This window comes from Apodemus sylvaticus, chromosome 23, assembly GCF_947179515.1.
Source record: "Apodemus sylvaticus chromosome 23, mApoSyl1.1, whole genome shotgun sequence".
NCBI lineage: Eukaryota > Metazoa > Chordata > Mammalia > Rodentia > Muridae > Apodemus > Apodemus sylvaticus.
This window is the reverse complement of record NC_067494.1, coordinates 40522444-40535992: the sequence shown is the minus strand read 5'-3', so window position 1 is coordinate 40535992 and position 13549 is coordinate 40522444. Positions and strand designations below refer to the sequence as shown.

Genomic DNA, 13549 nt, shown 5'->3' with positions numbered 1-13549 from the left:
TGTTTACGCTCCTAGATTTCAGCTCCTCTGTTGGAACTTAACTCCCACATGACTGTACTTGGAGGCGGGGCCTTCGGGAGGTGGTTAGGTATGAGGGCGGCCCTCATGGAATGGGATTTGTGCTCTTATAAAGGAGAGCTCTTCCCCCCCTTCTCCCATGGGTTGCTGGCGCAGACGGCCATCTATGAACCAGGGAGCTGGTCCTCACCTGACACCGGCTTTACAAGTACCTGGACTTCCCAGCATCTACAATGGCAAAGATAAATAAATGCCTGCTGTTCCAATCTCCAGCCTTCTGTCACAGCGACTCAAATGCTCTAAAATAGCCCTGAGCATCTGTGGTAGTTTGTATATGCTTGATCCAGGGAGTGGCACTATTAGGAGGTATGGCCTTGTTGGAGTAGGTGTGTCACTGCAGACGTGGGCTTTAAGACCCTCACCCTAGCTGCCTGGGAGTCAGTCTTCCACTAGCAGCCTTCAGATAAAGATACAGAACTCTCAGCTCCTCCTGCACCATGCCTGCCTGGACGCTGCCATGTTCCTGCCTTGATGATAATGGACTGAACCTCTGAACCTGTAAGCCAGCCCCTGATAAGAGTTCCCCTTGTCATGGTATTTCTTCAAAGCAATAAAATCTTAAAACAGCATCCAAATTCCTATGTATGCCAAGGCTCATAAAGTCAGACTCTGGTGCTGTATAGACCAGTCTTTACCCTTGCATGAGCAAAAAAGTACTATCAAAGTACCACAGCTGACTGATGCCAAGTTTTCAGGTAAAAACAAACAAAAATCCAACAGCAACAACAAAATCCACAACTTACGGATTGCACTTTCTTTTCTTTTCTTCTCCGTAGGCGAGGTTCTTACAGGTCTTGATGCATATCTCTAAAGAACGGCTTTTCACGCAGTAATGAATGGCAAATTCTATTTCTCCGGTGACATTATTCGCATTGTCAAAATTACCCATCTCTGTGCAGGTGCTGTTGATGCTAATTAAGCTTCCCTGAAATCAGTGGCAGACAGAATAGATTTCTTCACAGTTAATAAATATTTTGCAACTCCACTTTCATGATAAATCACAATTCATGTGGAGATACGCCTGACTCATGTCAAACTGATAAATGTACCCCACTTATACTTGTCTGACTGAAGTTGCCACCTTGTGGATCCTAAAGTGATTGGAGCATCCTTGTCACGCCTTGTCGCATTATGTCTCGGCCTGGTGATAAAGGTTACCCCATCAAAGTCTTTTATCGTGAGTCACTGGGGTGAAGTCAGCTAGCTCATGTGCCATTCTGTAAGTGTAACCCTCATGCTAGGGGTTACCCATGGCTGGACAGTGCGTGGAAAGCAGCAGACAGTGAGGCTGGGGAGCTGAGGTTGGGAATCAGAGAGAACTGGGCTCCCGGGCTGACTCTGCTACTCCCTAGCTGTGTCAAAGTCTAACAGCAAAAAATAATACTGATCTCAGAGTTATGGAGAAGACTACGTGAAATGTCTTATGTGGATGGACTGTGCAGAGATAATGATAAATTATATTTAAATTTTATGGGCACCTAAAATAAAAATGAAATTCCCGTCAAATATTAGAGCACGCTAAGCTTAAATGACACATGAAGGTGTGTAAGTACGTACCATAGGGTGCCTGTGCCTCAAAGATTAAGTCATCTTATCACTATTAAATTTACTTAGCTGCTCCATTTGTGAGTAGTCCATCTCAGCGTGTTGACTTTATAGAAACAGTGACGCCTAAATCATTTCTCCCTCTAATACCCAACTGGCTCCACTGTACTCTAAAACTCAGAAGAAACCAAGAAAGCCTACAGCGGATGGCCAGAACCGACAAGAGTGCGATAAAAACCAAACCAAACCATCCCAAAGGTCCTGGAACCCGGATTAACTAATGCCAAGAATACAGCCAGAATGCAGAAAAATGTCTGATCAAACCGTGTGACTGACAGAATGGAAGACAACTTTAAGACAGGACATATTCAAGGTCACACGGGACGGTGCGACAGCGAGAATGAACAAGAGTTAAAAACGGAGACTGGGGAAAGAGGTTGTAAAAGAAGTGAGACAGAAGAAAGATGTGGAGGAACAGCGGGGCTAAAGAATGCTAGTGGTGGAATCTGTACTGGAACCCTCAGCAGTAAAGCGCTTTCCGCTTTCCGGCAAGGCAGAAGCCCTGGGTTCTATGCTCAGGACTGGGAAAATCCCAAGGGGCCCTTTGCCTAGGAAATCAGCCCAGCAGGAGAAAGTACTTTGCCCTCTGCACAAAGTTCTTTGGAGGTGGCTGCTAATCCTCACGGGGTGGGGGTGGGGAGTGGCGGGGTGGGAGGGGGGGGAGGGGGGCTTGGTTGGGGGGTTCCGTTTTTTCCCAGAGCAGAAGGTGCAAGCCTTGAACAGCAAATTGAGTCAACCTAAAGGTTCTGGCCCGAAAGAGTGACAAAGATTGGCGGCCTGATTCCTGTTAGCTCTCCTGGCGCTGTCCTTAGAAACAAAAGCCAACTCCAGTCAAAGCAAAGAACACCCACAGTGGTCATGGATCTCACGTGCCAGGGACACCCGTCCCCAAGGCCACAAGGTCATCTACTATCACCACAAGCAGAGTCCAGAGCCTGTCCACCTCACAAAGGCAGAAAATCTAGGAAAATTACAGATATATACAGATTATGTATACAGATATATACAGATTATGTGTGTATATAAATATGTATATATATTTATATGTATATATATTTATATATGTATATATATATATGTATATTTATATTTATATATATATATATATATATATATATATTATTTCCAATAACCCAGAACACATGGAAAAGTACTAAAAAAGTAGGTTAGTGGGTGACAAGGCAGACTTTTACCCCACTGGCTGTGCGGACTCCCTCCTTGTTTTAGCCCCTCCTTTTCCTGTGGAACACAGCCTGCTTCAAAACCACCTGCCAGTCGACTTCATTTTTCCTATGGTTTCACTAGATAGCTACTACCAGCCCCTTCAAAATATTCTACCTCATTTTACTGTTCACACAGTTCAAAGCATTTTACCTGCATAGGAGCCAGTCTGTTTTCTGTTTGGCTGCTGCCAAATTTCCAAACCTAAAACAATTATAAGCAACACTGCCCTGGACATCCAGAGGTGCACACATAGGGTAACATCCAGGATACTCTTTAAAAATATTTCCTGTCAGGGCTGGAGAGATGGCTCAGCGGTGAAGAGCACTGACTGCTCTCCCAGAGGTCCTGAGTTCAAATCCCAGCAACCCCATGGTGGCTCATAACCATCTGTGATGGGATCTGATGCCTTCTTCTGGAGTGTCTGAAGACAGCTACAGTGCACTGATATAAATAAAATAAAAAAATCTTTTAAAAAATTTTCCTGTCTGTTAAATTAGTCAAGAGAACCGGCAGAGCTAGGAGTGAAACACAGAGGTAAGGGGCGTGTACAGCAAGCAGGTCCTTGTGGCAAAAGCAGGGAGAAGACACCTCAAAGCTTTTGATATATGCATATATCTCCAACTGCCCTCCAGGGAAGCTGTCACCATTTCCGTTCACCATGTTTTCAGATGCCCACTGCTAGGAGCTCTTGCTTTTTTAAATGTTATTAACATCATCCCGATATAATATTTTGCTTTAACTTTTTCCTGATTCCACTACTTGGGAGACTGGGTAATTGTCTCTATTTGTTGCCCATCTCTGTGTGTATGTAAGCGGAGATTTCATAAGCCCAACTCCTTATTTCTCAGAGTTGTGAATTCCTCCAGAAAGGGTAGGAAATATCTCTGGACAAGAAATAACAAAGCAGTGATTTGCCTTATGAAAAAGTTTGAGTCCCTTAGGCCAACACTGCTTTGATTTAAGGGATGTTTTGTTGAGACAACAATTTAGTCTCATCATCATAAATTTGAAGGGTATGCACCAGAAAAAAAAAAAAATCAGAAGGGTTGAAAACGGAGTTCCTTATCGAGTTTAAGCCAAGAGAAACGATCCTTTAAAAAAAAAGAAAGACCCACCATATTGTCTCCCTCCTCAGTGTAGTGGCCCTAAATCTTCCTAAAACACCTTCTAAAATTCATTTTCTTGTATAATGTTTATGTATATGTATAGATAGTGTTCGTGTGAAGGCGCGCATGCCACAGCGCACACGTGCAAGTCAGGAGGACGACTGTAGGTGTCGCTCCTCACCTCCTGCCTCGTTTACACCATGCTAGCTGGCCTTGAGCTTTGGGGTAGTCTCCTGTCTCCACCTCCCATCTCACTGTAGGGTGTGGGGATTACAGACACACATGCCACAGCCCCTGGCTTTTCTCAGGCTCCGGGGATTTGAACTCTGGCCATCAGGGTTATAAGTTTTACCCATTGAACCATTTCTTCTGCCCAACCTTAATTCTCAAAGATTTTCCAAGCAGGGGTTTCAGCTATAAGGGAAGAGAGGAGAAACCAGGATGGTGCAAGTAAGAAAAACCAGTTCAGACAAGAGCTCAACAAGCCTTGTCCGGTCGGCAAGGTCATATCTGATATCCTACCATCCCTGGCATAGTTGACCTCAAGTCCTGTGAAGCCCCTGTAGGACTCGGTAAACCACCTGACCTCCGGACTCTCAGGTTGCTGAGTTGTAATAATGACTAGCAGTGCCTGCCACAGGGTCACGTGAGGATATATGGGACGAGAAGCTATTGATACAGGCTTTCAGAGAGCATGGAGCTTTGATGGGAGATTGAAACATAGTCTGGTAAGTATTTACCAGGGGCCACTTGAGTGGCAGACACTGCTCAGTGGACTTGGGAATTACATTCTGTAGTGGCTCTTCCTGGTTGTCAACTTGACTATATCTGGAATGAACTACAATCTAGAATTGGAAGGCTCACCTATGATCCTAATCTGGAGGCTCAGAGATATAAGTTTCTGACCTGGATCTTGGCATGGAGATCTTGAAGCATAGTGGCTATGAATTCCAGAATATTAAGACAAGGAGATCTCCCAGTTCAAGATCATCTGGGATTAAAGGCATGGAGGCACACACCTTTAATCTGGGCCACACCCTCTGCTGGAGACCTACAGCCTTTAATCTGGGCTATACATTGGCTGGAGATATATAAGGACATTGGAAGAAGGAAGATTGACTCACTCTTCCTTGCCTGCTTGCCTCTTGGGACTGAGCAACTGCTAGATCCTTGAACTTCCATCCACAGCTGCTGCTGCCCATTGTTGGGGAGTTGGACTATAGACTGTAAGTCATCGACAAATTCCCTAACTATATAGAGACTGCCCATACATTCTGTGACTCTAGACAACCCAAACTAATACACAGTCTAATGAACAGCTGATGAAAGGCAGGAAGGTGACGTACATCTTACATAGATGATGCTAAGGTTATGATAAACTCGAGCTTCCCCTGAGTGAGAACACAGCTTGGAAGGCCCGTGATGAAGCCAGAAGCAGGCCCTTAACAGGCTGAGTCTGCCACGGCTTTGCTCTTGGCATCCCACCTCCTGGACTCATACATTTCTATCATTTTCAAATTACCAAGTCAGTGGTGTTTTGAGATAGCAACACAAAACAGATAAAAGTTTCTGTTAACTGAGGCCTCAGGTTCCCTCGTCAAATTTCTAGGCATTTAGTTTTGTTTAGTAAATGAGTAAATAGGTGATCCCTATCCAGAATCTAGAATCTAGAATCATTGATCTCTGTCCAGAATCTAGAATCTAGAATACTTGCTCCCTGTCCAAAATCTAGAATCCAAAATAGTTGATCCCTATCCAGAATCTAGAATAGCTGACCCCACCATTTAGAATCTAGAACTAGAATAGTTGATCTGCATCCAGAATCTAGAATAGTTGATCCCCATCCAGAACCTAGAATCTAGAATAGTTGATTCTCATCCAGAATCTGGAATCTGGAATAGTTGATCCCAGTCCAGAATCTAGAATCTGGAATAGTTGATCCCAGTCTAGAATCTAGAATCTGGAATAGTTGATCCCAGTCCAGAATCTAGAATAGTTGATCCCTGTCTAGAAACTGAACAGATTCTAAACATTATGAAGCCATCTTGAAAAGGAAGAATAAAACTGGAAGACTTACACCTTCCAAACTTACAAACAAGACACGATGCTCTAGGCATGAGGACAGACCTAGTAACCAGGGGAACTGAGTCAAGAACAGGGGGCATGCTCACAAGACTTGATGGGACAAAATGATCAAGCCTTTAGAGGAAGGATAGTCTTTTTAAAGGGGATACCCGATTGACTAAATAACCACATAAAATTAGCCTCAACCTATGCATCATACCAAATGACCAGTCAGGGGACAGGTGAAAACATGAATGAAAACTTCTTACTAAAGCCTCTAGACAAAACGGGACCCTGTCTTCACAGTCCATGAAGATGCAAAGCACAGGAAAACCCACAGAAGAAAATCTTTTTGTTGTTGTTGTTTGTTTTTTTTTTTTGTTTTGTGTTGTTTTTTTCGAGACAGGGTTTCTCTGTATAGCCCTGGCTGTCCTGAAACTCACTCTGTAGACCAGGCTGGCCTCGAACTCAGAAATCTGCCTACCTCTGCCTCCCAGAGTGCTGGGATCACAGGTGTGCACCACCACAGCCCAGCTGAAGAAAATCTTGATAAAAGAGACCATCAAACCATAAAGCACTTCCCCCAGAAGTAGTGGTACACACCTTTAATCCCAGCACTTCAGAGGCAGAGGGAGGGACATCTCTGTGAGTACCAGGACAGTGCAGTCTACATAGTAAGTTCTAGGCCAGCCAAGGCCACATACAGAGACGCTATCTCCAAAAAAAAAGAAACAAAACAAAGCACTTTAAAACTTTTTTCTTAAGACACACCACTGTTTTGTTACTGTTGTGGTTTGCTTTCTGTTGCTATGATAAAATCTATAACCTAAAGCAGCTTTGGGAGGAGAGGGTTTATTCAGCTTATAGGCCACAGTCCACCAGCAAGAGGGCAGGGCGGGAGCTTAAGGCAGGAACCAGGAGTCAGGAGCAGAGATCACACCTGTGTGATCTCTTATGTGCCTTATGATTTACTCAGCTTGCTTTCGGGTACAACCCAGGGCCACCCACCCTCAGGTGACACCACCCACAAAGGACTGGGCCCTCCTTTGGTCATATATCAAGAAAATGCACAACAGACTTGCCCATGGGCTGATCTGATAGAGGCGGTTCCTCAATTGAGGTTCTCTCTTTTCAGATGACTCCATTTTGTATCAAGTTGGCGAAAACAAACCTGCACAGTTATCGATTACTTTTTGAGAGTATAGCGATGTTCTCAACAAGATAATAAAAGGTGAAAACCCAGCCTCAACATATTTTCGGGCTTTCCCTATCCCCAAACCTTACTGAAGATCATCACATGGAAGTTCTATTCTTACCCTCTGGCCACAAGACAACAGTCTAGTCCTTCCCTTGTGTCTTAGATATTTATCTGTTGATACCACCATGACCAAGACAACTTATGGAAGAAAGTGTGCAGGGGCCTTACCGTTTCAGAGGGCGAGCTCACAGACATCATTACTGGGGAGTATGGCAGGAGGTGGGCAGAGAACTAGAGCAGTAGCTGAGAGTTTACCTCTCCCCCCCCCAAGAATAAGGCAGAGAGAACTAACTGGGAATGGCATGGGTTTTTGAAACCTCAAAATTCAAGTCAGTGACACTCCTCCTTTGACTAGGCCACACCTCCCAATCCTTCCCAAACAGTTCTACCAACGGAGAATGCCAAGCGTTCAAATATACGAGCCTATGGGGGGGGGGGGGCATTTGCAGTACCACACCTTGTCTACTGGGCCAGCCGGATCCTGTCTGGTTGGTTCTCTTCCCTGCTGCTGGGGATTCAGCACAGACCTGCGTGTGTGCCTGTGCTCAGTTCCTGAGCTGCTTCTCTAGGTCCCTATATCTCGATAACCACACATCTTATAGAAACAGTACTAGAACAAGACTCACATGTCTCATGCCTCCAGAGAAGACAGTGCTGTGTGTTGGACTGGACAGGGGGGTATCTTGCTTCAAAACAGGGCTGGGAGGGAGTTTGGGATCTTCTTGATGGAATGCTTTCAGAATATCGGGTGTGCTGGCCTTCTGGAGAGAGAAAATACAAACATCGTAGCCCTCATCCCCATCTGACTGAGATCCAACAAGCCCAGACTGCAGGCAAACCCAGCCTGCATATGTGAACTGCTGTGTCTTACACTCAACCTCCCAGCTGCTGAGTTGGGAGACGTGTGTTTGGATGAATTTATACACCCCATGCACCAGCAGGGCCCCGAGGCAGACTCAGTAGGGTTAGTCCCAAGCATTTGACAGGTGGGCTGTTTTGGAATACAAAAAGCGTTAAAGAAGTTTAAATTTGGGGCTGGCGAAATGGCTCAGCAGTTAAGAGCACTGACTGCCCTTCCGAAGGTCCTGAGTTCTAATCCCAGCAACCACATGGTGGCTCACACCCATCTGTAACGAGATCTGATGCCCTCTTCTGGTGTGTTTCAAGACAGCTACAGTGTACTTACATATAACAATAAATACATCCTTTAAAAAAAAAGAAGTTTAAATTCTGCCTTTAACAATGATCATAACAAATATAGTGTTCACAATGATCAACAATTTTACTTCTAACACGCACATAAGGAGGGGAAAACACATCTTTGGATTGTATTTATTCCTTGTTTCTTTTGCCAGTGACTGATATTTCTTCTGTAATGGTGCAGCTGTACTTCTTAGTGCTAACCACTAACCTCAGGGAACAGTTTCAATTTAAGCCAGTTGAAGTAAAATAAAATGGCTGAGCTGGTTCCCAGTTGTTCCATGCTGACAGTGTGGCCATAGGGCATCCATGCAGTGGTGTCTACACTGCAGGGCTGTCTATCCACAGCCCCTCCTGCACATTCTTGCTCAGGTCCCTCAGTGTTCACAACTCAGCAGCCAGCCTCTGGGCTGTGACTGCCCGGGGGGCCTCTATTCCACAGCGCGTGGCACAGGGGAGGGACATGCCAAGGATGCCACGTGGCACCTACACTCAGAATGCCACAAGTGAGGCCTGAGAGAACTTGGGATACCCCACATGGGGCAGGAGCTGGGGGAGGGGCAGGCACATTGGCCTACCCCTTCTGACCACCCCGTTCTCTGCCATCCCGCTATCCAATGCCCCTCATCTTTAGTGGAGACAGATTCTACAGAGATGCATTAAAGAGAACATTAAATATCAACATGACCTCCCTACAGAGGACAGTGACTGGCTTGAGGTTAGCCTTCTGTCAGTGCCACCATCGGGTCAGCTTGATCTCATTGCTAAGTCCTGTACTTTTGGGGTTCCTTCCCTTGAGCACCTCTTCTTCATGCCTTCGCTTGTCCTCACAGGGAAACTGAAGCAGCCTAAGACATTAGCAACATCTAAACCCCGGTTCTACTCCCGGCACTGTCTTTCCCTAGCTAGGAGCTGCTGGGTGGGTTGGTTGGCCAATGGGTAAAGCTCAGGTTTTTGATCATGGTGATGGGAGCAAGCCACCCTTCTGTGGTAAGCTAGGCAACGGAGGCACCATCTGCCCAGGACGAAGTGCTTTGGAAATGGACTTTATGCTAGTCCTGAAGAAAAGAGGTTGGCCCCGGGGATGCCACTTTGAGCCGATACTTGCTTGCACTTGGGAACTTCGAAAGCCCTGATGAGTACATCTCAGATATTAGAGACACAAGTCATTGGGGAAGTCCCAGCCTCTGTAGCCCATTATTACCCAGAAGCTCAGCAGAGATGCCCCAGAGCCTCTGAATCTCATTCCCGGGAGACTCGGTGATGCGATGTGGGAGTCTGCATTCCAAGAGCCCTTTACAACTCATTCCAGAGTCGAGGCTCCAAACCAAGATGAGACCAGTTCAAGCACAGCATCCTCATCTCCAGGAGAGGCCCTAACCTGTCCAAGCCTCCGTGTCTCTCAGTGTAAAACACGGCTGTATTCACTACCCATTTTTGTAGGGTTGACAGTTACCAAAAGCTCTGTGTGCAGAGACTAGCCCATTGTAACAAATGCTGACGTTTAGGGAATCTCTCTGGGAGACTTAGATAGCATGTTAGAGGCTGCGGTTTCTCACTGGCTGCATGCAGGACTCCATGCTGGGCAGACAGAGATCCCTACCATTTTCATTGTTACCAAGAGCCATCCTGGGCTCGAGTGGAAGGCAGCAAGGGGCAGGATGTGAAATCTCTAGAGCAGGGTTTCTCATCCTTCCTAATGCTGCAACCCTTTAATACAGTTCCTCACACTGTAGTGACCCCCTATACACACACACACACACACACACCATAAAATGTTATTTTTGTTGCTTTTTCACAACCATAATTTTGCTGCTGTTATGAATCATAATGTATGTTTGGAGGTAGAGACTCACAGGTTGGGAGCCATTGTTGTAGAGTATGTCCCCAAAGGGAGGAGGTTATACTCACTATTGTCTCAAAAATGGACAGTCTGGGGATATCGTGGATGGAGCCCACAGCCACAGAGGAGGGACATGGGTCCTGTAGATCAAATACATCACCCTGACAACAGGTCACCTGGGCTGGATTGGAACTCGGGCACTATCTGGAGTTCAGCACATCTGCTTTTGGCAAAAACCACACGGCAGAAAGCTGAGTGGTGGCTTCCCTAGTGGCTCTCCTTCCCCAGTGAGCCCTCCTGCTTCAGATCACAGGGCGAGAACAACCGTGCCACTTGCCTGTGTGTGTGCAGAGTTTGTTTTTCTTTCCACCAGAGGCCCAGGCAGAGCCTAACCAGAGCCTCTTGGCCGTGAATGGAAGTAATAAGGCCTCCTAATCATGAGAAGAGGCTGGCAGACCCCAGAAAATGGCAGGCCAGCCTGCGGGCAAGGCTTGCTTTTAATGCGGCACTGAAACCACTGTGGCATTGGGAGCTTGGGTCAGGTTAAAGCTGATATGAATAGTTCTCTACCTTGATCTTGAATCATTCATCTTTTTCCTTTTCTTTTTTTCCAGGAAGAAGAGTCTCACATTGTTTCTCAGGTTGACTTCCAACTCCTTGATTCAGACAAGCCTCCTGCATTAACCTCCCCAATAACTGAGCATACAGGCACAGACTATCTCATCTGACTTGGATCTTAAATCCTATGCCTCCTTTGGTCAGATGTGCCTGAATACAGACTATATACAAATAAGTTTTCCTGGCTGATTAAGGTTTTTCTATCAAAAGAAAAGTAAATGCAGAAAAAAAATAATACAGATCAGAACACTCAGGGAAGATGGCACACATGTGGTCAGTGGCCTCAGCACTTACCCTGGAGGCGACGTTGACGGCAGTGTCAGACTGGCTCCTCCTCTCCGTGTGGCTCACACACTGCCTGGGGTCCATGGCCAGAAGATGCTTCTCAGACGTCATGTCATTCTGGGACTTGGAGAGCTCTAGGAGACAAGGGGTGAAGCTCGAGAGCAATGAGTTTTGCCAAGACCAGAGGAGCCCTTTTGGGGGTTCCCCCACCACCCACAGATCCTAGGGCCCTGAAAAGCCACAGAATAGTGTGACTAGGTAAGGTAGCAGATCCACGTGGCAGAACAAAGGGCACCGGGGTGATCGTGTACCAGAGGAAGAGGAACGGCTGGACCCTTCGAAGGTCCTCACTGGTCTTGTAGGCAGCCATTGCCAGGGTGGGGTTGAAAGGGAACCTCCCACCCAGCTCCCCTGTGTCCCAAGCCATCTGTATGATCAACCACCTGTCCAGACACAAGCAGCTGGCTCTTTAGGGGCTCCTGACAGAGACTGTTGACAAACTACTTTCTCTTGTGACTATTGGAAGGCAGTAAGATTCGAGACGGCCCAATAGTTCCTTCAGTAACTATGCCCTGGAAAGATCACTTAAGCTTTGGGTTTCTCAGGAGGACAGTAGCCATTTGGCTTCTGCGGACTAGGCCGGATGTCTTGGGACACACATTAAAATGACAAGGAACAAAGGGGGAGGGGGCCCCAAGCCAGTGAAAGTCTCCGCTTTCACCTAGCCCCTCCCTTAAGTCTCACCTCCCTTCCCAGAGGCTCCCTCAACTATCTCCACAGCCATGCCCTCTAGAGAGAAGATTTGAATTCCATACGCTATTCTAAAGTCTTCCCTTAACCGCTCTACATAATAAACAGGTGACGTTATTTTTCACTCTGCATTTTATTCAACCTTCAGTTTATTAAGATAGATCATGAATATTAAAATTGCCTGTGAGATCACGTACCAACTACACCAAATCTCTGAAACCTATTCCTTGGGCACAGCTCCCTCTAGTTACACTCCTTGGGACCTCAGAGCAGCACGGGCTCTAGGTCAGCCCCCTGTATGCTGGAGTCCCCTGTATGCTGGTCCACAGACACTCACTGCCAACCTCCTTGAATCTAACATCCGTTCTTGTGACTATTAGGTAAATCCTTTTGGAATATATAAACAAGCTCCTAGCTTCCATTGACCCAAAGGCTAAGAAAGTCATCAAATAACGTCTGAAGCCTATAACAGATCCCCCAGTTATCTGTCACCCACCTGTCTTCATGCTCCCAATGAATTTCAAAAGTGTTCTGATAACTTCCCTCATGCTATTATCAATGATTTTCTTTAAACTTTTGCCACATTTGGCTGTGGTATTTGGGGCAACCAGGGCCTCTCATCTTTGGCTCCAGGAAAAAAAAAAAAAAAAAAAAAAAAAAAAAAAAAAAAAAAAACCTCTTATTTCCTTTGAAGTGAGAGCTGTGCTTTCACATTGATGGAGAATTCACATAAGCCATATGGACTGGGGCAGGAGACTGATTTAGAGGCTGCCGTGGGACCAGCACCAGCTGTCACAGTTAAGCTGATGTCTGCAGAGGGGCAAATAGACCCAGGAAATCAAGCAATTTCCTCCTCCTGAAAGAGACCCAGGGCAGCCCATCACTTATCTCTAGAGCAGGGCTTTCATTTCAGCTGTCTGTGTGACAGAGCTTGTGTGGAATACAGACAGCTCATTTAAATCAAATTGTACAGTTGGCTCAGAGCCAGCAGCCCCGCAGCCAACCACAGGCAGCCACAGAAAGGGCACGGCAAATGGAAAACAAAGAAATAACAGAGAAAGAGAAATGTGTGCCTGGGGTCCATTTGGACCTGCTCTAAACGCTGCCCAGAGCGTGAGAAGCAGAAACAGGTAAAAGACATCTGAAGAGAAGAAACGCTGAAAGAGATGGGGTGCCAATGCAGAGCAAGCCTGGGCTAACTGCACCCACAGATGGGGGATTACTGACTACCACCTGCAGGAAAGTTTTCCAGGGAGAAGAACAGACAGTGGCAGGTACTAGGTTCAGGCAGCAAGAAAGACTCTGGATGTTGGATTCCTTGCAGGGTAATTTTGTTTCCATCCATCTGGAATCCTTTGTGCTGCTGAACTGGGCAGGTTCCAGCAAGACAAGCAGGAGTCAGAGCCAGGCTGACAGACTGAAAGGGCACCTGCCCTCCACCGGGAGCTAAAGGCTGCTCCATTGACCCCTGGCTGAGCCTGCCTGGGCTGGCCTGTAACCTGGAAGAACACATCCTGA

General features: G+C 46.3%; 1 protein-coding gene across 2 annotated transcripts in view; it reads right to left on the bottom strand.

Moving 5' to 3' along the window:
• Positions 1–13549, bottom strand: part of Sytl3 (synaptotagmin like 3) — a 73116-nt gene that overhangs the window by 16667 nt on the left and 42900 nt on the right. For both annotated transcript variants that reach the window (XM_052169891.1, XM_052169893.1), the window contains exons 8-10: positions 11291–11415; positions 7962–8096; positions 822–1003 (exon numbers count right to left, since the gene is read on the bottom strand). In XM_052169891.1, the coding sequence (XP_052025851.1) occupies positions 822–1003; positions 7962–8096; positions 11291–11415 (442 nt within the window). The remainder of the gene's footprint in view (positions 1–821; positions 1004–7961; positions 8097–11290; positions 11416–13549) is intronic.